General features: G+C 39.9%; 1 protein-coding gene across 7 annotated transcripts in view; it reads right to left on the reverse strand.

Moving 5' to 3' along the window:
* Window positions 1-25,373, reverse strand: part of atp2b2 (ATPase plasma membrane Ca2+ transporting 2) — a gene marked incomplete at its 5' end in the record, with an annotated part of 65,511 nt that overhangs the window by 19,395 nt on the left and 20,743 nt on the right. For 2 of the 7 annotated variants that reach the window (XM_083970990.1, XM_083970989.1), the window contains 10 exons: window positions 5,727-5,969; window positions 6,473-6,687; window positions 7,882-8,046; window positions 11,227-11,268; window positions 13,679-13,771; window positions 16,007-16,039; window positions 16,513-16,638; window positions 18,838-18,963; window positions 19,140-19,397; window positions 22,431-22,634. In XM_083970990.1, coding sequence (XP_083827116.1) covers window positions 5,727-5,969; window positions 6,473-6,687; window positions 7,882-8,046; window positions 11,227-11,268; window positions 13,679-13,771; window positions 16,007-16,039; window positions 16,513-16,638; window positions 18,838-18,963; window positions 19,140-19,397; window positions 22,431-22,634 — 1,505 coding nt within the window. The remainder of the gene's footprint in view (window positions 1-5,726; window positions 5,970-6,472; window positions 6,688-7,881; window positions 8,047-11,226; window positions 11,269-13,678; window positions 13,772-16,006; window positions 16,040-16,512; window positions 16,639-18,837; window positions 18,964-19,139; window positions 19,398-22,430; window positions 22,635-25,373) is intronic. The other 5 variants (XM_083970995.1, XM_083970993.1, XM_083970991.1 and 2 more) reach the window with 4 other exon arrangements.

The following is a 25,373-nucleotide window of genomic DNA, read 5'->3' on the forward strand; positions in this document are numbered from 1 at the left end:
CTCTCTCCTCATTGGATAACACTTGTATCCCACAAGGAAAATTTTCTCCTCGGGTTACAGCAGAGCAGAGTGACGGAGAGACTCGTGTTTAGGCTGAAATACTTCATGTAAGTGATTGCTGACGGAAAATAGGACTATTTAGGACTTATATTAACAAAAACATTCCACTGATATCTGCTTTAATTTGATGAAAATTCTTCAACTTTATAACAATAAATGTTATATTATTTCAATGTTTAGAAATCAACATCATTTGCAGCATTTAAATGTAAAAAGCTAGTAAAAGTTATTTTAATTTTGTATTAGAAACAAACACAGCTAAATCTCATTTGGCCAGGTTTCAACACTGAAGAGAAATACAGACACCGGCTGCTCCAAAAACTGAACAAGGACAGAAGAGTGATGAATCAACAGAAGACGAACAAAGGGCAGACAGCATCACCACTGCCTTTTATTGTCCCGAGATTCCGCAGAGGTTCAGCTTGACGTGGGTTTCTACGCACAAGGACAGTTGCTGGCATGGGAAGCCCGGCGTTGGCACGACTCGGCCACTGTTGGCATGTCCTTGCCTGGACGTGGCTGAGGACCAGCTGCCCTCTCCCTGGTCCTTGGGTGTTCCCGCAGGCAAGGACATATGCCAGAGGGAGAGCTGGCAACTTTACTTCCTATACCACCTGGGGCTCTCCTTAATCCATCCCTCCTGTTCCTTCCCTTCCTCTTCCCTGCCTCTCCATTTTCTTCCTTGGTTTCTTCGCACCCCACCCTATCATTTCACCACACTCAACAGTTTCCCCTCATTTTTCTCTATTCTGTTCTTCCTCACTCCTGATGATGACCCCTGAGGACTTTCTCCTCTTCCTCACAATCAAATTCACCAGTCTTTCACCCCCCCCACCCCCACCCCCACACACCTTTGCCATCCCTTCTATTCCCTCTTTTCATGTAGGAGTGGATGATATTCTAGCTCTCCACATGACTGTAACAGCCAACTGGGCTAAGGCCCGGAGCCGTGCTGCAGGGCAATAATACAGTCCTCCAGTCCATGATGAGGACACTTGTCACGCGAGTATTCTCTCTCCTCTTCTTGTATAATTTTCCCATCTTCTTTCATCCTTTTTTTTTTGCAGCAATCATTGCTTTACCTCCCTCTCCTTCTTTGATACATCTTTTTTTTTACCTCCACCAACCCCCCACTTCCATTTGCTTTCAGCCTCCACCTCTAACCCTATTTCTTTTATTTATATCCTTTTGTCTGGTAATGCCATTTACTTTCCCTTCAATTGCAGACATTCGATTTTTCCAAAAACAATAAGATGTACTGTAAGCAGGCTACGTCTCCATGGAGCTGTGAGAACTTCTCAATATAAAAAATTGTATCTATATAGATGGTAACAGTGCTGCTGCTCTTGGTTCACTGATGCTTTTTTGGATTAGTATATTTTTTCCCTTGTTTTGCAAATTGTTTTGTCACATACAAAGCTCCTGATATGAAATATTGCTTTAACCTATAGGTGTGCCACTGGCAGGTTTATACAAGCTCTTCAACACTGAGGACAGCTTTGATTTGGTGCTCGTGACTTGGTCTCATATCATGGCTGTATTGAGAGTGCAGCTATCAACAATGTTATATTTTGGCTCTAAGGTGAAGTTTTAGATCAGGTGTTCTCAGTAAAGGCTCATCCCACAGTCCTTGACATTTCACATGGGCAACATCATTCTTCTTTAACCTTGGTAAGTCAACTTTTTTTATTTACTCTTGAGTATTGGTCAAAATGCTGCAACAAAATCAAGCTTACAGTAAACCACACATACTGACTAAGCACTGGAGAAAAAAAAAGGAAACTGGTAATACAACTGTCACAAAATAGCGGTGATCTTAAGTGCTAATGTCATTGTTGGCTGAAATAATCTTGAATGTGATCAGTTGCATTATCATTGACCTCACACTCCAAATACATCTTTGTTGTGTTTAATTGATGCTGGTCTCTCAAACCAACAAAAACACGGTCAATCAAAGCATGAAATCTACTAAGTCATGTGTGACGGAAATGCAGGGAACCCATTAAGCTTTGTGCCTTTGAAACATCAAAGCATTGTCATTCTAATGTGATGACAAGTTCTCTTCTCACTGCATCTCGACAGCACTGTCAAGACTGTATAGCAGGAGCTTAAACACGAGAGAAGAGAAGAGAAGAGAAGAGAAGAGAAGAGAAGAGAAGAGAAGAGAAGAGAAGAGAAGAGAAGAGAAGAGAAGAGAAGAGAAGATCAATGCATTAGCTTGTTGTGGATGTCCAAAACTTTTCCAAACATTGGGACACTGGGTGCTTCAAGCTACGGACACCCAACATACTCTCATCTTGTCTCCATGTTGTGCAAACAAACACGCAACGTCCAGATGACAAAAGCACTGTGAGCCAAAGCCAATTACATCACAACTTCACTGCTCACGACACAACAGAAATGAGGCTGTTCATTTTAATTACAGTACTTGTTATAAACCAACATAGGAAAAAAAATATATATATATATTTAACATGATCAGAATCTTGTTTTTCTCTAACAAATGAGCCTGTTGAATCCTTGTTATTGTAAATGTGTATTTACTTCCATAAGCCATGAAGCCATCTATGAGTGTGTCTGTGCATGTGTGTGCGGGGTGTGTTTGTCATCTACCTCTCTGGTCCCTGACCGGAATAATGACCTGAGCAGGTGGTTGAAGCAACATGAGGCTGAGCTCCCAGGACACTCACACAGCCATGCTAAACACACACCACTGTGCTGTGAGAACATGCACCTGTGATCTGAATACCTCATACAGTGTCAGTGTGCCTGCTACGACGACAGATGTGTGCGTCTGAGTGACATTTGCGTGTGTGCACCTGCATATAGGGTTAGACACACCACGCACACACACATACATACACTGCTCTTATGGACAATGTTAATAAAAACATATTGAAAGATGATTAAAAGAGAAAGAAAAGAAAGAACTGTATGGAGATGCTTCTTGCCACTGGGGATGACGCACGTTCCTCTGATATGACGTCACTGTACGACGTTCTTGTTGGCTAACAAGCATGATATGACTGCAGAGACTAAGCGATGTGTTGTGGATACAGTGCATGTATGCTAATTTGTATGCACATGTGCACGTGTCCTTTTCAGAATAATCAATGTGTGTGCGCATGGAGTGTCTATGAGCATGTGCGGGTGGCGAGTGTCCATACGCTATATGGGTTTCACTGTATAAACGTATGTGGATTTCCCCCTCAAGGATGAAGCCTCTCTACTTTAGAGTGTGTATGTGCTGACAGAAGAAGCGGAGCTATACCAGTGGCTGCATTATGAAGCCAGAGAGGCAGTAGAGGGACTGATACGGGTATCAAAGCCTGCCTCTTTGCCTTTGTGTCTTTGTGTGGTGGCCATCAAAGACTTCCATAGCCATCCTGGCATCCCACAGGATTGGCCTCTTATATAAGAACACACCAGCCAGCATACTGCAGGAGTGGCGCCGAGGGAGTGGGGGTGGTTGGTGGAGGAAGGAAGAGATGCACTAAATATTCCTCAGATATTTCCCTTTTTGCATCTTCCTTTCTGAGTTCATTTCATGCCTTAATTATATCTGTCTTTCTTCATCCTGAGTTCTCCCTGTTCCTTTACTTCATTCTAGTAAATAAATAAATAAATAAATAAATGGAAACATGTCCTGGACTATCCGCTATTTATGTACTAGATTTCGTGTTCCATCCTTTATTTATGTAAGTAAGTACTTTGCGTATTGATGCATGGATGAACTGATGAATGCGTATGAGAGTGTATGTTCATGTCAGTTGGCTAAACGGTTAATTAACATTTACTGGAGGTGGAAGCTCACAGAAAGTACAGTTAGGAGCTTTATAACCATTTGAAGTGTTACCTTCTACTTCGGTGCATGAGGTAACCTCTTTTATGAATGAAGAGATTAAGAAGCGGACTAAAAGTGCCATTTAATCCACCAAGTCTAAGCTGCACTGTGCCGCTGCTTCATTCCGTTGAGCTAAGCAGCTATGGAGGTACAACAGTCTGATGTAATGCTGCGAAGCATTCCTCCAGGTCTTTAAAAAGGGATAACATCTCGTTAATGTAGCACATCTTGGTGGAGAAAGACTGTGACGAGGTGAAACTGGGGAGGAGCGACAACAATACTAATTGACAATTTCTACTGAGTGGGAATAGACAACAGTCACTAATTCTCAGGTTGGTCTCTGCACTGTGTTACAGTACATTGTCATTGGCATAGGCAGGTACAGTAATTATTCATTTTAGACACACAATTCTTTATCACCCCTGAACAAATCATTCACTCAGTGTATTTTCACATGAATGTGAATTTTTAACTTTCCTAAATCAGTCGCTATCAGTTCAGCACATACCGGATCTACTGTAATTAGCAGGACAACACCACAAATTTTCCAGTTCCTATCTAATTTTAAACTCTGCTAGAGCCAAAGGACTATATTGAGTGACTGAAGCTTTATCACAGTTGAGTCTCACTGTGAACAACAGTTCATCACAGCGTGAAGAATATTACATGGAAACTGCTTTCTTCATTTTCTAACTGGCTGTAATAATAAAACCTCGGTCTAAACAGAAACAGGACATGTTGATGCTGACGCCCGGCTAAACGCAGGGACATTAATACGCCGTGTGCATTGCTGCTGAGGAATCTAATTTTAACTCGGCTGACATTAAAAAGATAGAAACTCAGTGGCATTAAAATGGAAGCACAATTATACTGCCTGCGAGCCAGAGGTAACTGCATTGCCTAAATGTATTCACTAACCAGATTTAAACTACAGTGTGTGGCTCTTCATCTTAGAAACCCAGTGACCAACACTCTGTTTCCACCCAGACTGTGATTGTGCCTTGAGGGGGATGAAGTGAATTCTGCCGGCTCCGTCTTTCACACATGTCCTGCTCAGCTCATTCTCCATGCAAGCGCCATAAGGGCTTTTACCAGTTGGTCAGCCACCAATGAACAGACACGACAGGGGTTTACAAGGGTAGTGATACACTGACAGGCACAAATGATGTGTGTGTGTGTGTGTGAAGGTGAGTCTACGTGGTCATGCCAGGAGGAAGATTACTCAGCCATGCAGCTCTGACTGTCTGAAGTCCTTATCTTGGCAATCTTTCTTTTTAGGATATGTTTGCTGTCTGTGATTACAATGCACAGCTGTCTGTATGTCAGTCACTCTGTCTGTCTGTGTGCATATCCATCTATCTATTTCTTATTGCATGCAGATTTAATTGGCTTGGGGTATATTTCTCCTCGCTGCATTCACTGTAAACAACGGACCATCTCCAGCACTTAGACAGATTGGATTCAATTACAGTCTGCTACGCTCTGAATATCAGATAAGACAAAATTACACAACCGTTCTCAAGGTGACAAGTTGAGTGAATGCCTGATGAATCCAAAGCAGCAGCCAAGGACACCGACTGCCTGCTTCGCCAAGAAGAAAGCACTGCAGAACTGTCTCGCTGTATGAGAGCTGCTCTCGAGTCCAGGTCTGAAATATACATCTTAACTAAACAGGCTTTAGCATAATAGAGTATCTTAAATATTGCGTGGAAGGGTTCGTAGAGGGTTCTGCATATGTTTTATGCAATAATATTACGTCAGTTTCTTTTTCATGTTTCTCCAGGGATTTTACCAGTGGTTTATATTATCACAGATGGCTTACCAGTATCTTGGTGGTATAGGCGCTGTTGAGGGAGATGGCATTGATCAGTAACTCCAGTGATTTGGGTGGCAGGACTCCAGGATCTGGGATTTCTTTGTAGTGCGTGTCTGCAACGTAACACTGTACAGCTGTCATGCGGTTGGTGGTTAGCGTGCCTGTCTTGTCGGAGCAGATCGCGGTGGCGTTGCCCATTGTCTCGCACGCATCCAGGTGACGCACCAGGTTGTTGTCTTTCATCATTTTCTGTTGGATAGGAAACAACATGATGATGAGAGGTCGTGGTGCATATTTGCACCTGAATTAGCACTTGCACTGCTTGACATTTATTGACTATAATAGGTACCAATAGAAAAAGAGGGTTGCCTGTGCTTATATAATATGTGAAACTGCTTATACAATTCACAGCAACAGTAAAAGAAACAAAATGCTTTTTCAGAATTTGCTTTTTTGTAATTATGTTAACACCATGCAGGAAATAACTACAGCAAATCCTCATGAGTGCAAGGAAATTCACCCTGTGGGAGGGACAGAAGTTTACACAATTTATTGGAAATAACTCAAAGCGGCACACATTAAAAATTTTGTCAAACTGTCTTTTTAAATGTAAAAAGTGAATGTTCTCTGCAGGAGTGAAGAAAAACTCTCCAAAGGCAAATAAATACATTACTGAATAGTGTAAATGGACAGCCCATAAAGCAGAGATGGCACAGTGCCACAGTCTAAACACAGTATGTGTCAGTGCTCACCTTGACAGAATATGCCAGAGATATAGTGACAGCCAGTGGCAGTCCCTCTGGTACGGCCACCACCAACACAGTCACACCAATGATGAAGAACTTGACAAAGTACTGGATGTAGATGGGAGTGCACTCAGGCATCCAGGGGCGCTTCTGCAACACAAAGGTGTCGATGGCGAAATACAGGACCAGGATGATGACGGTGATGGCCGACATGAGCAGACCTAAAGAAGACAGAGCAGGAGTCAGCAGAGGACAGGGATGACATGGAATGAGACATGAATTGGCAGAAACTGACCAGGGGTCAGTGTGCTATCCAGAAGTACTCATTTTTTTCAATCACCTCCAAATTAAAAGCACCACAAGTACATCCTCTAAAAGGATCATAAAATTGAATTAACACCTCTCTAAAACATCAACACATTAACCTTCATGAAGGGACAGTTTATTCCAGTGCATTACTTTGAGCTTAAGATTCTTGTCATGTACAATGCTAATTCTTCTGTGACTGCTAATGAAGCATGGCTGGTATCAGGTAGATATCAAGAACATACAGAACAGATATGGCTTATTAGAAGTGTGTAGGGACAAGATAAGTCAGCACATTATATACAGATACAGATGCCACAGTGTGTATTGAGTCGACACAATTTCTGCCAGACCCACAGAAAGACCATATGATGGCCCAGCACTGCTTGTATAGTAATACATCCACTGGGTTTCAACAGTCTGATATAAGAGCAGACTGGAAAAACAGGGACTTCTTTGAGGGACTCTAATGTGAAATAAGATACTGTAATAGCTGCTTTAATAATGCAGAAGTGCTCAGGTTCTCTGAACTTCCTCAGTAGTTACCAGGGGATATTTTGAGGTATTTTTGGAGATTCTACTTTCAAGAAACCTTTATTCTCTAGACTGGTCCGGAAACCTTCGCATTTCATAGCTAACGCTTGCTAAACAGTAATCCTACTATGGTGCTGCGGAGAGGACACCCACAATGTGGGCACACTGGCATGTGGGCATCTGTTACTAAAAATGCATAAGGCGGTAAAGATCTACTGCAGGAGTGTTAGACATCCGCTTCTTGGAGCCATAAATCGCTTTAAATTCAATTACAAACAATTGTAAAAGTGAAAGAGATGCATCTACATTGCTCCCACAACAATGATGGAGTGAGTCACTGGAGGACAGGTCGTTTAGAAAAATGAAGTGCACACGCTTCTCTGCTATTCTGTAATTCTCATAGTGAAGCACTTAAGCATTCTTCCAAACTGCTTTGATTGCTTTAAGCGACCAAGATGTGTGTCTTGTCTTGGTGTAACATCTTGTTCTGATGGACAGGACGATGCTTCAGTACCTTGCTGTCCCTGATGTAACAGCGTAAATGAGTGGGCTTGTCTGTGAGGGATCTGCTGTACCTGCTTTGCCAATCTGGACGGCCAGTTTGGTCAGCTTCCCCTGTAGCACAGACTTCTCCTTCTTTGAACCCGACACCTTCTTCTTTTCTTTTTCATCGGCCTCTCCGCCTTCAGCACTCTTGAGAGGCTGCATCTCCATGGCAGCTGCTCCGTCCTGCTTCTTTACTGTAAATACCACAAAAAAACAAAACAAAAAACAAACAAACAGAAAGTGGAGTGTTAGAAATGGAGAATAAACCAAGGAAATGAGGAGGATGAGGGAGCCAGGCTTTAGCACCCAGGTGTTACTCTAGCTCCTGGGACTCAAGTTTAGACTTAAAAACAAAAAAAAGATCATACATGTATAAACCTTTCATATACCAATATAATGATCGCTTAATGTTTGTCCCTGCATCATCTTCTTGGGAAGATCAAATGGGCTGTGAACCACCGTACTGTTCTTGATATTGAAGTTTTCTATACAAACATATTTACAGTAAGTCATTAATACTGTAATAATCCAATGGTGCTAGAGGTAGACACCTAAGCCTGTTAGGTATTTGAGGAAAGTCAGGAAAAGGAAACCGTTTTACATTTCACACACACATGAAAAACTCAATGTGCTTCACATAAAAAAAAAACAACAACCAGAAAAGAATTTAAAACTAATAGAGTTGGAAAAACACCATGAAAAACAATAAAGATAAAAAAAAATGTATGAATCGAAATGAAGGATAAATCATTTTTTATCAGTATTGAGATTTGTTTCCATGTATAGCATAATACAGTACCTACACATTGGTTTGTAGTTGTTTGTTTTATTTTTTACCCTGAGAAGATATTGCAGACCAATTTATGCAGGTTGAAATATCAATATCTAGACTTGTATACTGGCAAAAATGTAACTGCATTGCATTGAAGTTTGTTACTGTACATTATCTATAAGCTCTTCTCTGGTAATCACAATGACAAGAAACACAAGTAGTACAGTAAAACCATATGGTTATACTTTTTACTGAAATAAAGACACGATTACCCTATATATACTGTAATAAGATACATTTAAAATGAGTGCATTAATAAATGAAATAAAACTGGAATAAAATATCTTCCCCAAGTCAAAAAATTCCAAATTGAAAATGGTTTCACATTTTCTAAAACATACAGCACTGTGCAAAAGTTTTAGGCACTTCAGATGTTTAGATTCTTATCCATTATGCAATACATCCTCTGAGAGGCCTCTGATTGGTCAGACTGTATAGAACTGGTAAGCATGGTTACACAACATTATGATCTGATTTAGGTTTCTGTCTTCTGTTGACTGAACGTTGTATGATGTTCATCCATAAATAAAGACTATTCATGCCATTATTTTTTAAAGCATCTACACAGTACTTATACTGCTTAAAACCTTTGCACAGCACTGTATATTGACCCAGGCAATGTACAGAACATATTATGTGATCACTGTCCCCACTTGGACAGGAGTGGATTGTGCTGAAAAAAAATCTCTGTCCGAACACACACACATGCACACACATACCCACACACACACGCACACCAAGTGCAGTGCTTCTCTGTTAATGTAACCCATTACTAAGAATAATTTCATCCCCACTTTCCCAATCACGATGAAGGATGTGTTTGATTCTTACAAAAACCCTTTAATGTTGAACATTTGTCATTCTCCGGTTGTGAATTTTGTTTTCCCACCTCCATGTCACTGGACCGACAGTGTATTGTATTGTCTGTATGCAGCAACAACTTTTTCAGCATGTCATCATGTTGTTGTTTTTTTTGCATTTAAGAGGCAGCAAGGCTCCTGGTCAGCAGTGGTGAGCACCTGCCAGCTCTGAAACAGGGGGTTGGGGCTTGTGCTGGAGCAAGTCTGATCTGCAGTGACACCTCACAACTTACAAGACAAGGATCTGCTGCTAACGTCTTGATGCTAGATACCACAGGACATCTTCAGAGGTTTTGTTAAGCCTGCAACATTACTGTGCTTGACAAGAAAGGAATATTTAGCCTTACAGTAGATACACATGCAGATAAACCAATTAAGAGCCTTGAATCCTAATGATTTCTGAATCTAATCTTTTAAATCACCAAAAACAGTGTCATTTATGCCACTTTTCACATTTCATTCGTTTGATGGAGTTCAGGTGGATGTTCAGGGTGACAAAAAAAAAAGAAGAAAAAAGCCAAGTTAGCCCTTAGCTATTGCTAATGACTGAGTAGCAATGTCAAACAACATTTTTCCAGCCGATATGAAATATAATACAAAACAAGCCAAAGAACATTATCAGTTTCCCACAAACTGCAAATTCAACACTTCTCAGCAAAAGGCAGAACAAGATGGTATCACTAGGCCTGACCGGGCGAGGCCTCTCTTCCTCTGAGCAGCTGCCTCCATCTCCACAGCTGCCTGCACCAGTCACAGGCACAACTTCACTTACTGGAAGGATTTTACCCCGGAGAGCAGCGTGAAAGCGATCAGCACTCACTCTGCAGCTACACTCAACTTGAAGAATCTCAGTCAGCTGAGACGTCGCTGACTCGTGATTTGAATCTTTGACTTTCATGGGGCAACCTGGATAAAATCTTCTGATATGTACTTAAAATGTTATTTCTTTCTGTTTTATATTGTTGTGAATTAAACTGAGATGAGGTTTTGAGTTTGTCTGGCACAATACTGTAGGTCATTTGAAGGGATCATTTGGTTACTTTTTAATAGCTAAACTAACAGATTAACCATGAAATTAAATAATATATTTACAAGGTAAAAAATAAATAAAATAAAATAAATAAAATGACACAGTATGCTTTCAATTTCAATTTCATGTGACACTGCCTAAACAAAATGTCTTATAACAGCGGAAGGGGAAAAGAAGGCTGTGGTATAAAACCTTGGGGAAATACAAAGAGGACAGCTTGGGGTGTTGTTGGTGGATAAAGGTGGCCTATGTGAGGCACTACTGAGGAACAGGCTGCTGTTCTCTGATAGAGAACAAGACAAATCAACAACACAAGAACAACAACAGAACAACAGACCAAGGACAACACGCCAGTGACAGACAAGAGTGAAGAGGAAGGATTTTCTATCCTAATATGACTGCAGGTAAAACCTGGGTCAAGGAAAAGGTCAATTCCCTCTGCAATTCACAGTATCAGTGTTGGACTGTCTCTTAGTACTGTGCAATCCTGCATTTTGAACAATATGAGATACAATAAATTGAGCAACAGAGAATTTTCTATCTGCATTTGACCCAGAGCTTACTCCACACACCATAGAAGGAAAAAAGTGAGAAAAAGGAGGAGAAAGAAATGAGGCAGGGAAGGAGAGAGTGAAAGATATGGTTTGGTTACCTTTAATCTGGTTGCTCTCCATATTGCCATCTTGCATTTTACCTATGATGGAGACATACAAGACAATAACAACAAAAATAACCAAGGCAGACAAGTCAACAAATTATCACCACAGAGACAACACACGCAGTGAGAACCAAAAATCACAAACAAGGAGACAGGAAAATGACTTTTAATACAACCTCTCTGTGACAGTCACATAGAAAGGCTTGTGATGTGTAAGTGGTATGATGTAACTAGCAGCTACACCTACTGTCAAAGGGCTCATAAAATTTAATTTAATTGAGAGTTACTCTAAAACCAAACAGTGAATGATACTGTAGTGTGCAGACTTCCCCATAATGAAGTGGGAGGAAATTAGGCTTTAATAGATTTGATTTTATTGCATAGGCAAATAATCAGGTAATTAAAATACTAATGGGCCTTTCAGAAATATAAATATTTTGCAATCAAAGTATATTAAGTGTGACAAAGTATGATGCAGAACATTAAAAACTGCAAATACTCTTGGTCTTAAATATTGTTTTTAGTGTCATACAGTATAGGTAATTCCATACACATTATCAAACACACGTGTCATATAGTCAGGCTATAAAATGGGATATCAAGACATAGATAGAGCATTTACACTGGACACCGAGAGTGAGGAAGAGTACATTACAAAAACACACACACACACACGTACAGTGCACGCAAACAAGAGACAGCATGCATGGGAGGGAAATTCAGACAATACATGCAAGATCACACACTCAGTGGGAAGCAGACTGAAGATGTGAACAATGCAGAGAGAGAGAGAGAGAGAGAGAGAGAGAGAGAGAGAGAGAGAGAGAGAGCCTGAAGGGAAAGCCTCCCACATGGTGAAGTTACATAAGAACAACTGGAGGAAAATCGAAATCTAAGTTTGGGGACAGTGCATTTATTATGCTGTGGGATTCTGCTTACACAAGGATCGAACATATTAATGTGCATTTAACTAAAAAAAAAAAAAGATTGTTATAAATTACAGAATCATCTTGCTTATGTTCATCGTTTCTCTTTCTGATGAAACTGAGAAGATAACATAATCTTGTGCTTTCAAATCAAATGTATAGACGTGTTTACAAAATAACACATTATAATTATTAGAGCATTTATTATATCTACTGCAGCACTGATCTCATTATCTACACAGGCTGTAATTACACAGATATGCATTGTTTGTCTCAGTGGTAAAAAGGCTATAAATTGCACTAAATCTGCAGAGCTTTATGTTCAAATGCCAGTAGGAACATTTATCAGGCACAGTAGAGCCGAGAAGACCAGATTTTTGCAGAGTGCTCTGCATGGATGTGGAGAAAATAAATGGCTCATTTCACCCCCACGTCCACATTAGCCTGTTCCCCGGAGTCACAATATAGCTGAAGATGACAAATCACCCTGTTCCAGCCCAGGACAGCACAAGGTCACCATTATAGTGCAAATCACGCCCCTCCAGCCTTGAGTACAAACACTTTGGGGCTGCTCTCCAAGGAGATGAAGATAAGAGAGAATCCAGTGCAACAGTGAATGAAGTTAATCTTTTTGCATTCCGTCCAGCTAAGATAGAAATGGAGGATTTGCACTAAGTGATCTCAGAGGACGTTCATATAAAGAAGATGGCCCTACAGTAGGATTTGCCACCACTATTCACCTAGTGTTATGTTTCCTATGAGAAATCTGAACTCATAACACTGTCCCAATAACATGATTTATAGGAGCAGCTCTGTAATTTAGTAAATGTGCTCATTCTCTTTCTCATTAAAAGTTAGATGAGAGGACTGATACCACTGTCATATCTGTGTAGTCGATACAAGCCTACAGTCAGTAGCCAGTTAGCTTAGCTTAGCTTATCTTAGCACAAAGAAAGGTAACCTGTCCAGTGATAACGAAATCCACCTGCTGACATCTCATTTGTTTGTGTTTAATACATAAACTGAAATCTAAAAACAACATTAGGTTTATGGGCTAGCCTATTCTTCTTTTCTAAAGGTCACATCATTTCAAACTGTGTTTTCCTTATTCTTCATAAAATCTTTCAATGAATGAATATTAAGGGATTTTTTAGGTGTCCACCAACCGTTTCATCTAAAAAATGGTTGTATTTGTTTAATTTTAGTTTGCATTAAATGATTAAGAAAAAAACAACCTTCCTCAGTCATTATAAATGTTTCCCACACATGATTAGAAGCATCAAAAGGCCAACAATAGCATAAAGAGAGGAAAAAGACACCACAGACTAATTTCTACAAATAGAGAAGACATGCATTGAGAGCATGGATACAAAGGGGTCCAACACAACTGAGACAGAAGGTACAGTATAGAGCAGAGGGTGAGCACCCATTGTGTGAAGCAGTTGGGAGAATGGAGAAGGTAGAAGGAGTCAAAAGTCACAACAGAAAGAGGTCAGAGATCAGATGTTTTGTCAACCTACCATTAATTAGGCTGGCACTGCCAGGGGCATTAATGCCTGCAGCCCCATCCGTGGCTATAGTTGCGATAGGGTGGATAGGGGGATGGGAGCAGTCTAGCCATGAGGACCGAACATGAATGAACAAAACAAACACATGCACGCACCCATACAAAAACACACACGCACACGTGCACACACAAGAAAATGAACAGAAATAACATGGTTATAGCACATTTAAGAGATTCAGCATATGTAGATTGTGTGTGAGCTAAAATGTGACCATTGTGGATTATGAATGCATTTATTTGTACATGTAATAATTATGACATGTAACTAACTAGTGTGAATTAGCAGAGGTAAAAGTGAAAATGTTCATAAACAAACATTGGACAAACATGAAACATGAAATCTGAACGTAACATGTGGAAAACAAGAGCCACAAAAAAGATAACTCTACTGTAAGATGATTTCATAAAATACATATTTGTTTTGCATGTACTCTAATTCTTTATGTAAAGTGATTATTAATTAGTATATTGTATCTTACCCCTCTGATGTTATATTTTTGATTGTGTATATTGTACATTATTTGTATGTTTTATCTTTTCAGTTTTTGCAGTGTAAATTTCACTTCAACCATGTTATTCATGTAATAGCTTTCAGCATCACAAAATAATAATTTGAGCGGGAAATCTAAAAGAAATAAGCTAAAAGGTGTTGCATAAATAACTTAAAATCAAACCTTCCAATGTTAAAGTAAATAAAATGTAAAAGGGCCCCCATACTAGCCAGGCATTTGACACATGTTCCAACCAGTTCAGTGATGTGGCTGCTTTCTTATCTTTTATTCAATTTTTATTTTACAGGTGACCAAATGTTTTGCCTCAGCCCCTTGTTAAAATTATGGTTTTTCAAAACATTAAACAGATCTCACAACATTGCTTTAATCTTTTGACAGCAGCCACATAAACTGTAATTAATATAAAATGGAAGCATTCCTTGTTATGACAAAACTCACTGAATAATGGCACTGGAAAGGTTCACTACAACTCTACACTATATTTATCATCTCACTCAAAAACATTCAATTCTTTGATGAAATGGTCCAACAGCAATTATGGGCCAAATTTCTTAACATATTTGCAATTAGCTGTGGTTTTATCAACAAATTCACCTGAGTATTACCACTGATTTCTCCTTAAAAAAAAAGTCACAGCTGCCTTGAGGTAACCCTAACTTAACAACTTTCATGGTGTAGCTTCAATTTCAATGAAATTGTTTAAACTGTACTAACAAAGACACCAATACGTGATATTGGTTGATAAACTACAAATCTTCTAGGAGTATAAACAGACATACTATTAATCAGTGAAACCAATTTGAATAAAATCTACCAATTTAACTCCAACATTCAGCTGTTCAGGTGTATTAACATAAATAAAACTTTAAACAGTAAGTATATCTGATCTAATTATATCTTCGCTGGGCCCAGATTACTATGTTGTTGCTTGATCAGAAATGCAAGATTATTTTCCCTGATTTGATCAAACAGGTCTGATTGATCACACTTGGGACAATCATGCATTTTAGCAACACCATCACATTGTTGAAGAACTATAATTGTATGTCGTGACAAGAAGACATGTAATGTTTGTTCGTATTCAGATCAGAGGAAGAAACTACTATTCATAGAGGATGACATGTTTACTGTTACTCTTGCATAATGTGACAATTTTGAGACAGTCGGGATGAAATAATACAGTATGCTACTGGTGCAAGCCACTGGGCTTCCTGCTCTTTGAAACTACAGAGCTGTTCAAAGAGGCACAGGTAACAGTGGCAACAGATCACTATTGATATCAAATATGAGATCTAAAAATAGCATCTTAAAAAAAAAACAAAAAAAAACATATCCCTTCTACTTTACTCCCTACTGCTGGTACATGTGCTATACACCTGCAAGGCTGTCACTCTCATGTCATCGTTCTGTTGTACGGCAATAAGATGAGTCTGACAGCCTTTCTCTATTCATGGCATTCAACACGTCTGAAACGGGGCTGATGTTGAATGCTAGCTAGTTAGTTTGATGAGCGCGGTGCCTGTTGTAGTGGGAGAGGTTTATGCTTTGTGGAATGTGTCATCTGTCAGCACTTAAAAAGATGCAGTGTTGCGGCGATGAGGCTTCTCTTTTTAAGTGAGGAAGTAAAAAAAACTGGGGCAAAGGTGCGAGGCTACAGAAAAAAGAGTGACGGGCAACGGTGTGGGGGTGGGGGGTGGGGGGTCATCGGGGGTTAAAGACCAAAAGGATCAAGTACCACTCCCAGGGGTCAGAGAAAGGTGATACTCTACCTGTGTTCTGGTGTCCATCTTCCACTGCCCCTTCTTCAAGGCGAATTTGGAACGATAAGAGAGTAAGGACAATGATGCACCTGAACCCACACAACCTGGATACTGCAACTCACAACTGTACCACCAACACTCATTTCATACAGTAGTACATATATAAATATATATATACGATTGTGCACAGGCTTATTGTCAGGTACTGTACTTCAGATACCTACAAAAATGTCATACAGTTCACGTGAGTTAAACAGGAGGACAACTGTTCATTTCAGTCCATTGTTCATTACCTGATAACAAGGACAGTTAAATACACTACTATTATGTAATGAGAGTACGCTTTCAGATTTCCGGCACATAATGTAATGAAATGACAATGAAGCTTTTTCAAGGGTATGTTGCTGGGCAACGCTGACAAAAAAACAAATTACCTCAGTGCTCTTGAAGTAACGGCAAAAAACTCTTAATGGACATGTTCAGAAAATGCTAAACTCGTGATATAACGGTCTTACCTTTCTTTTCTTTCTTCTCTTCTTCTTCTGTGCCGGCCCCCAGCAGGGTGAAGATGATTCCGGTCTGCGAGTTGACACCGATAGCAGTCACCACCATGCGCCCCGACCCCTCCATCACGTGAGTCCCTGGATAAAAAGACAGGAGAATCATTTATTAGAGCTGAATTAGAAAAATGATTAATGTTGTTTGACAGCTTTTGTTGCCTCTGTCACTATTGTGCATATTTGCATTGCCCACATCTGTTTTCTCACTCTTCCACGTCAAGAAATTCTGAGATTCCTCTTGCAACAACACGTCTGAGTGACTGATCAAGAATATTCAGTTGCTTGCTCGAGAAAATCTATTGCATCACTTTGGTTCAATTGTTACAGCAGCATTTTTTCATGTCCTTTCCCTGTCTGTTCTGTCTGTCTCTGTCCCCTGTAGATTTTCCATGAGATGCATCAGGCCTGGGAAGGAAGCTACAAGCTGTGGTGCCAGCATCAGAAAGAGAAGCTTCTATCGGGGGGACTGCTGGGCTCTCAGCCTGGTGTTTTTGTTGTTGTCTTCTGATTTGTATCTTTTCTGTTCTTAATTTGATGTCTGGGTCATTTTTCATATCTATATTAAACAAACCCTGTGTTATTTTAGAAGTCTCTTGGTAGTCTGATTTAGGTCGCTGGTTAAGTGTTGTGTGCCACCCTTGGGTGGGGCATCATCACACTGCACTGGTTTTATACTTAAGATGGCTGTTCCTCTAGTCTGCACTGACCTAAAATTGGGAGGTGCTGTATACATGAGAAGGCCTACAACTTCAAACATTATTAATTTACTGTTTCATTCTAAATCTAATGCGCTGGAGCAGACAGAAAAAACTAAACAGAAAATATTGTGTCAGTGTGCAAATACTGGCAGGCTGTATGACACTTTTATATATGAGACTATGTACAGCACACGCTTAGAAAATGATTAACCTTTGTCAGAGTAAGTCGATGTGCGTGAATAAGAGGTTAATTAAAAGAGGCGGCAAAAAGACACAGCTAATTATACACAGGAAAAGATGTGAGAAGAGATTCACCCACGTTTCAGTGATATTCTTCATTTCTAAGAATCACATGCGGCAAATTCTGGTGTCTCTTCTGCAGCAAATACTCAACAATCAAGAGGAAAACTAGACCTAAAAGCTGCCAGACAGTCGCCAGCGTCTTCTGCACTGATGTACAGAGAGTAATTAACAGCCTTGTGTTTCCTGTCTGAGGTAATACCATGACTGTGACTTCATTTGGTTTTATTCACAACAGATCCCGCAAATGGAGTTACTTTGACCAAACCTTTGCCAAATAAGTAATGTCAGGCTAACCTGAATATTACAGTAAAACAACTTCTCTGAGGCTTTGGAGTTGACTGTCAGTTATTGCGATTGTAATCAGTTATAATTATTTTGTAGAACTGTATTTCTTTGATTTATTTGAAGGCAGGGAATGGGAATAAAATGCTGTGGCATTAGGCCAGTCTGTATAACAAATCAAACTTTATTTACTCATGCTCAGGTCTGATGCAGAATGACACATTGGCACTAGTCCACTGGATGGGAAAAAAAAAACCCAACATTTGTGGGCTCGTTTGAGTAAATAATTAATTCCACAATGCTCTTTATTCTGTAAAGATGAGGAACAAATGGACAATTACTGCTGTGCAAATAAACCCAACAGTCATTTCAAGTCAAGTCACCACCTCTGTTTTTGTCCCTCTGAACAACATCACTTACAGGAAGACCTGACTGTGATATACTTTACAGTAGGGATGTCACGATTACTATTAATCGCGGTACTAAACGCCACAATTAATTGATCGCAAAGATTCCTAAATACCGTCATATTCCAAAAAAAGATTATGTATGAACCGTGTCGGCAGATGTGCGCCAAAGTAAAAGGTAAATGCACAGATACTGGTCCATTTACCTAACGTAGCATTGAATTGGTAGGAATTCAAATGCTAGAGTCATTTGTAATTTAAAAAAATGATTAAAATTAACTTAATCATTTGGTATCGATGACAATTAATGACTTGAATATTTCAAACACTTCCCCTGGCGGATTAATAATCCGTCAATAGATATTTAAAATATTTTATAATTAGTAATGTATATTTTAACTATATTTGATTTTACACATTAATAGTGTTGTGAAATTAATTAATGCATAATAATTGTGATAATCGCAATACCGTGAGTATTTCTCTCGTACCAAAAAAATCTATCATCGTGACATACCTACGTACTTTACAGTATACAGTATACATGTATCCATTTGCGTAGTGTGCGTCAGTGTGAGTGTATGTCATACCAGATAACAGCATGGGATCCTTGTCTGTGTTCTTCTTGACATGGTCGGACTCTCCAGTCAGTGATGACTCATCAATCTTCAGGTCGTTGCCCTGGATCAACACTCCATCAGCAGGGAGCAGATCACCTATGACAACAGAGATGGATAATGGATGAATATGTAGTGCTAGATTTTACTGTTATTTACAAACGATGAACAGAAGTCTGAGCTGATGTGATCCTGCATTTCCATTAAAATATTTGTAATGAAATGAGTAAACTCCTACACACACCCGACCAATCGGACAATCTCCTCACACCTACCGTATTTGATCTGCGCTATGTCCCCCACTACTATGTCGGCCACAGGCAGCTGTATGACCTGGCTGCCGCGGACCACCTGGAACTTCTGCTCCTGCTCGATGCGGCTCTGCAGCCCGCGGAACTGCTTCTCCTTCGACCAGTCGTTGAAGGCCGTGACCAGCACTACGCACACCACAGACAACAGGATGGCTGCACCTTCGATCCAGCCGGCGTCCGCCTCACCCTCGTCCTCCACTCCGCCTCCCGCCGCGCCACAGGCTGCAGTTTGGTAACCGTGACAGCAAGGAGAAGAGTGAAATTATATAAATGTCATACATTTGCAAGCATACGGTTTTATACTGTACATGCTTAGAGACTGCGTTGTTCTATAGTAGTTTAATATACATGTATACATTTTCTATTACTTATGCACAGTAGTAGCACTTTATACTGGGACGCAACTAACATTCTTGTTCAGTGGGGACTGAAAGGCTTCGGACAAAAATTTTCATTTCGTGTGTGCTGTGTGTGTGTGGAAACATAGAGGGAAAAACACATTGTCCCATTTCTCTGCATATGCACGGTTTTTGCAATATTAAAGGCAACACGTGAAATACATGCAAGCCTTTTCATTAATTTGCTTCACTTCATACAAAGGCCTTGCTATCTGCTGGCCGTGCACTGACAGACTGGAGTATTTCATTGAGAATGAAACAAGGCCGACTCCCAGTCCTCCACATGCAGCTTCTTGTAATTCTCTGGGAGCTATTGTGCTCTACGCTCTGGGCTAGCTGATTTCAAAAGCCCCCGGTTGGGCAATTTGCTTTGGACTATGTAACACTTGCAACTCACGACTGAGCAAGTACACACCCCTTGTTATAGACATGTAGGGTCCGATTTGTCAGATTTAACTAACAACTAGAGTTTAAGAGCAATTTTTTTCTTATTGGTGCAGTAAAGAGAGGCTCCATATCGAACCAATATGAGTAGAAATAAATATTCTCCTTGATCTATAAGACTGCTGGTATCAATTAGTTATTTTCATTCTGTCCTATAAGGGAGATTTTATTCCACAGAACATTTTCTGATTCTGCTTGGTGGGGGAAAATGAGCTCCTGATTTTAATTAGTGGAAACTCAGTTTTAGAGAAGCAGAACAATTCTCCTACAGATTATGCAAAATTATAATGTGTTTTGATTGAAGCCAGTTACTGTCCTGTAGGAAACAATGATTACCAAGAAGCAACTGTCAAAAAAGGCTAATGATGTGGAACAAAAAGCTCTTCAAGTATGTAGTTGAATAATAAAATACAATAGTTAGTGGATACAGTATGTGCAGATAGTGGCTCTCCATGGTTCTGGTGATATCCAGACACGTTTGAGCACAAACTGTTCTTTTGTCCCTCTTTCGAGTCACAGTCAGTGTAATGCAGTGTGTCTGTAGCTGTCCATGGTGCTGAAGTGCCAAAGAGCCAGACAAAGTAAGCTGACTTTGCAGCTGTTGGCAGCAGCATGTCAATGAATAAAAACATGGCTATATGAGCTACAAAAGCAGTCATACTAATTGGTTCGGATATTACTACCAAAGAATGTTGGTCTCAGTATCTATTTCGTTTTACACAGTTGTGCTTTGTTGCATGTTGTGTGTTTGATACAGACACAATTAAGTGCCTACTCATTCAACTGCCACCAAGCCATTTCATATGTAAATGAGAATTAAATCATCCCACCACCTTCTATTTTCGGATTGCAGATCTTTTTTTTTTAACTTATTAATAAAAAAAACCATAAACCAACAGTGAGAGAAATGTGCTTATAAACCACATCTAAAAAAAATGTTTAAAAAAATCCTGAACCTAACTGTTCAATATACAGTACATCATCAGTGTATTTTCTCTTGTATGATTTTCAAAATATTTAATTGTATTTTTGTTGTATTACAATAAAGGATCTATACCGCACACTATTATAATTGTTGAATTACAGTTGGATTCATTGTTGTAAATCTACTGTCATTTTATATCAAATCAGGTGAAATGTATCAGGACTCCATCTCATTTTTAAAGCAATAAAGTCAGCTGTAAGTGTCCCATCTTTGTATCTTTGTCACAACTCTATAAACAAACAAATGTGATATTATATTTGATGTATTTGTGTAGAAGGAATACTGGTCAATATATCATCCTACACTGGCAATTATTATGATCCTATTATTACACGCAAAAATTGTTCATTAAAAATAACATTATTATTACAAAAATGACATTGCATATTATCTGGGCTCGGCACCTGATACTTTTACGGCTACGTGTCCATCTCTCTGCTATAGCACCAACTGCTGTTCACAACCATTCATTTCCTCAGGAGTTTATGTGCTGATTTAGATTCATATGTATTCATATCTCTCAAATATGAGGCACCTTTTTTTTGCCGCAAGTTAAAAGGAAGCTTGATTATACTGCAGATGGATGCAGTTATTAGCATAATCATTCCTTTGGTATTTCTCTGCTTTATTTGGACTTGGTGATGCTTGGAGCTCATTCATTAAGTGATGAACCTCAAAGGAGTCACAGAAAACAGGACGCATATGTAGGTAAAAGCAGCAATTTTGATTGATGAAACTCCAGTTGATCATTAATTAAAATTACAAACTGCAAATGAATTAATACAGAAATGATTTGATTAACTAACCTGGTACTTCTACCTCCATGACAGTGTTTAAACCCCTTAAAATGATGACTGGTCACTTTGGCAGGGTAACTGAATTCCATTACTGTGATAATGCTGGGAGCAATGAGTGATGTTGCTGACTCAGCACCTCGATACGGCCTCTGTCTTCATTTCCTGTTTCACGGCTCACAGGGCTGATGTATGGGCCCTGGGAGCTCAAGGTTATTTCTCTACTCAACACTTCATTAACCTTCCTGGTACCTTTCATATGCACATTTAACACATTCACAAAGTGCACACACACACACATGCGCGTGCGCACACACAAATTAGCCCTATGCTCGATAAGTCACTTGACCTCTTGAGGCTGGTCACAAACAAAGTGTGACCTGGCACACCAATTAAAAATTGTGCGTGCATACATGTTGGTGTAAGTGTGTCAGTGAGTGCCGGGATGTCAGAGGAAGTGATGCCAGTGGGCCAACGCAATTATAGTCCTTTGTGGCCAATAGCGAAGATACCACCGTCGTGTGTGTGTGTGTGTGTGTGTGTGTGTGTGTGTGTGTCTGTCTCGAGGACTGGAAACAAAATGACACAGAGAAGATCTGACAGGAAGTGATGTCACGGGAGCGGCTTCACTCACACTCTCCGCCGCCGCTCTCTCCAGGAGGGTGGTAGAAGGAAAGTCCCAGGGAGATCAGTGCGGCGATCTCCAGGATGATGAGGGTGACATCCTGCAGGGCCTCCCATACCAGCTGCAGGAAGGTTTTTGGCTTCTTTGGAGGTATCAGGTTTTTCCCATATATTTCTTTTCTCTTGTCCAGGTCAGGCAGGGCACCTGCGAGTCCTGGTGGAGACAAAAACAGAAGGGAAGGGAAAAAGAATTAGAGATCTGTTGTACACCATTTTACAATGATCAGGGTGTGAAGGACAGTCTCACTGCTTTATTGCAGTCAGTGTTACAGTATATAGACCAACGGTTACAAATACAGTCATCGTTTTTGATTCAAGATAAGTTATACATTTTTTTCCCCACACACAAAGATTCACAGTTCAGCAAAATGAACAGCAAATCAAGCCACAGCCGTTTTGAAAAGCAGTGATCTAAAGTCTTTTGTCTTGCTTTCTTTTTTATTTCTACCATTGCTCTTATCTTTCTCCCTCTCGCACCACACAAACACACCATATCTAATTACCAGTTTGAGTCATGGCGGGCCATGGCTCTGTGTTCCTTATGTAATTCTGCTCAGGAGATGAGGGCCTTGTGCTTTGACCTCATCCACCTCCTCATCCACCATGAACAACTCTACATAAATATCTTCTGCTCTTTTATCTGAAACAACTTCACACTGGCTCGAGGCACAATTTACTTTTAGACTGTTGTCCAGAAGATTATTCTCATACGGCAGCTGAAATAACAGCAGAAGGACTAATTACATCACATGCAATGTTTTGGCAAGAGATCATTTAAACTTCAAAATACAAACAACATTACAAAGGAGAGTAGCATCTTGTGTGCCATGGTACATCATTATTTCCTTTTCGTTTTTTTTTATTTTGGATCACAGAACACTGTTCTGTTCTCTGAATGCTATGTATTATATTCTACTGTATATTATGTGTAACTATAATTTATGGACGTAATTATTCTACTTACAATAACCTTTCAAGTAAAGAGGTTCATATTATATTATCTCCCCCTGGTGTATCAGGAACTGTATCACACCATCAGGGATGGAAATGTGTGCTCTGTGAATTCATTTCAAATTACTCATAAAATATTTCTATTCAGCTTTATTATCAGTCTGTATATGGCTGCTTTTCAATGAGGTTCCATTATCTGGTTGCCGAGCACAGTGTGCATTCATCGTATCTCTCTATATCCATGTCTCACTCCTTCCCAACCACAGACATCACCACAGCATTATGTCACACATGATACGTCACTGGGTCTCCCAGTAGTGGCCCTGGATTGCACCTGATAACATCAGTGCATGCTTGACACTGTTTCACATGTCAATGCGTATGAGTGTGAGATGGCTAATCAAGGGTTATCTGCAGAAAATAACCAATGATGCATCTGCATTTGACGCTAACGAAAGAGGGGTGGAAAAAAAAGACAATGGCAGTGTTTTCCATCCAGTCTGAAAAACAAATATTTTAAGAAACTGCTAAAAAAAAAATCAAGGAGAAGATGGAGAAAACAGAGCAGTCTCACTCGCTTGAAAAAGGGAGAAGGAGTTGGAGGGAGGGAGAAGGAGAGGACAGAAGGAGGGCAGACTGAAAAGAGAACAATTCCCAGCTCCTACGTAGGAGAATGCCCTGGTTACAAATAGATCAGTCTATAAATAGCCTCATTATCCATTCTCTTTTAATTGTCTCTGTGTGAGGACCTCGCATGGTCCTCCATTGATCTGCACAGCACCCTGCCTCACATCACACACAAACATGACTGTGTGTGCAACTGTGTTTGTTCGTGTGTGTGTTATGTGTGTGGATCTGTGAGTCGTGACCGCCTGCACGTGCTTTGTGTGCATGTGTGTGTGTGTGTGTGAGATAAGGCTGGCCAAGCATGCCTGTGGTTGCTTGTACTATCACACTGTTAAACTAAAGCTCATATTATCAGGCTTTAGCCAGTTCCCATGGGTTAGACACACACACACACACCTAAACATATACACACTTATACATACATAAGTAGAGATGAGATTCAGCTTGTGCTAAACCCTCCATCTTTTTTAGCTAGGTTGGGACATTTAGCTAAATCTGCACACAACATTATAGCTCATATTTCTATTCCATACTGCTTCCACAAAATCTTTTTCTGTGGTGGTAAAAACAACAAATACATATGCTAATCCACCCACTCCACATTTCTAGCGTGCAAATGCACCATTCTGCGTCTGAGAAGCAATCATTTCACAATAAATATTACATGCTGCATACTGTTAGTTATTTATGTGAGAGGTACTAACTGTATGAGATGGTGCATCATTTCAGAGTGACATTTAACCTCATTAAATGTTTTAACTGTGTTCTCCTTAAAGGCCCTTTAGATGCAAGCTATGCTACAATCAATCTCCCTAATCATTAAATACTCATTGCTTCCTGGAAAATCCTCTGCTGCATTATCATTCCTTCCTGGATCGCTGATTGCAGTGCTGCTTACAGCTAAAGATTAATTTGCCAGATTTTGAAATATTGTAGGCTAAATACTGTCAGCCCACCTAACTGCTCTGGCAGTGGATTTTGAGGAGGCAGTGAGAGGGCAGAAAAACTCTGGCGATACACAGATGAGTCACTACATTCTCAGAAAGGATTAAGGCTGATTGCAAATGAATCTTTGTGCTAGAGCTTATTACCAAGTACTGAGGCCTGAGCAGATAATGATATACTGACTGGATACGAAATGTATATGATCGATCAATGTGAAACTACCTGTGTAATGGGCAATTCAGGTTTAGTAAAACACATTCTACAGTAAGTATTCTTATGAAGGCTCAAACTGTGAAAGCTTCTTCGGAAAGCAAAGTTGAAAAATATGAAATGAGATGGGAGTTGATGCACTTTTATTAGCATTGGATTG

Source organism: Trachurus trachurus, assembly GCF_905171665.1.
Source record: "Trachurus trachurus genome assembly, chromosome: 5".
Classification (NCBI taxonomy): Eukaryota; Metazoa; Chordata; class Actinopteri; order Carangiformes; family Carangidae; genus Trachurus; species Trachurus trachurus.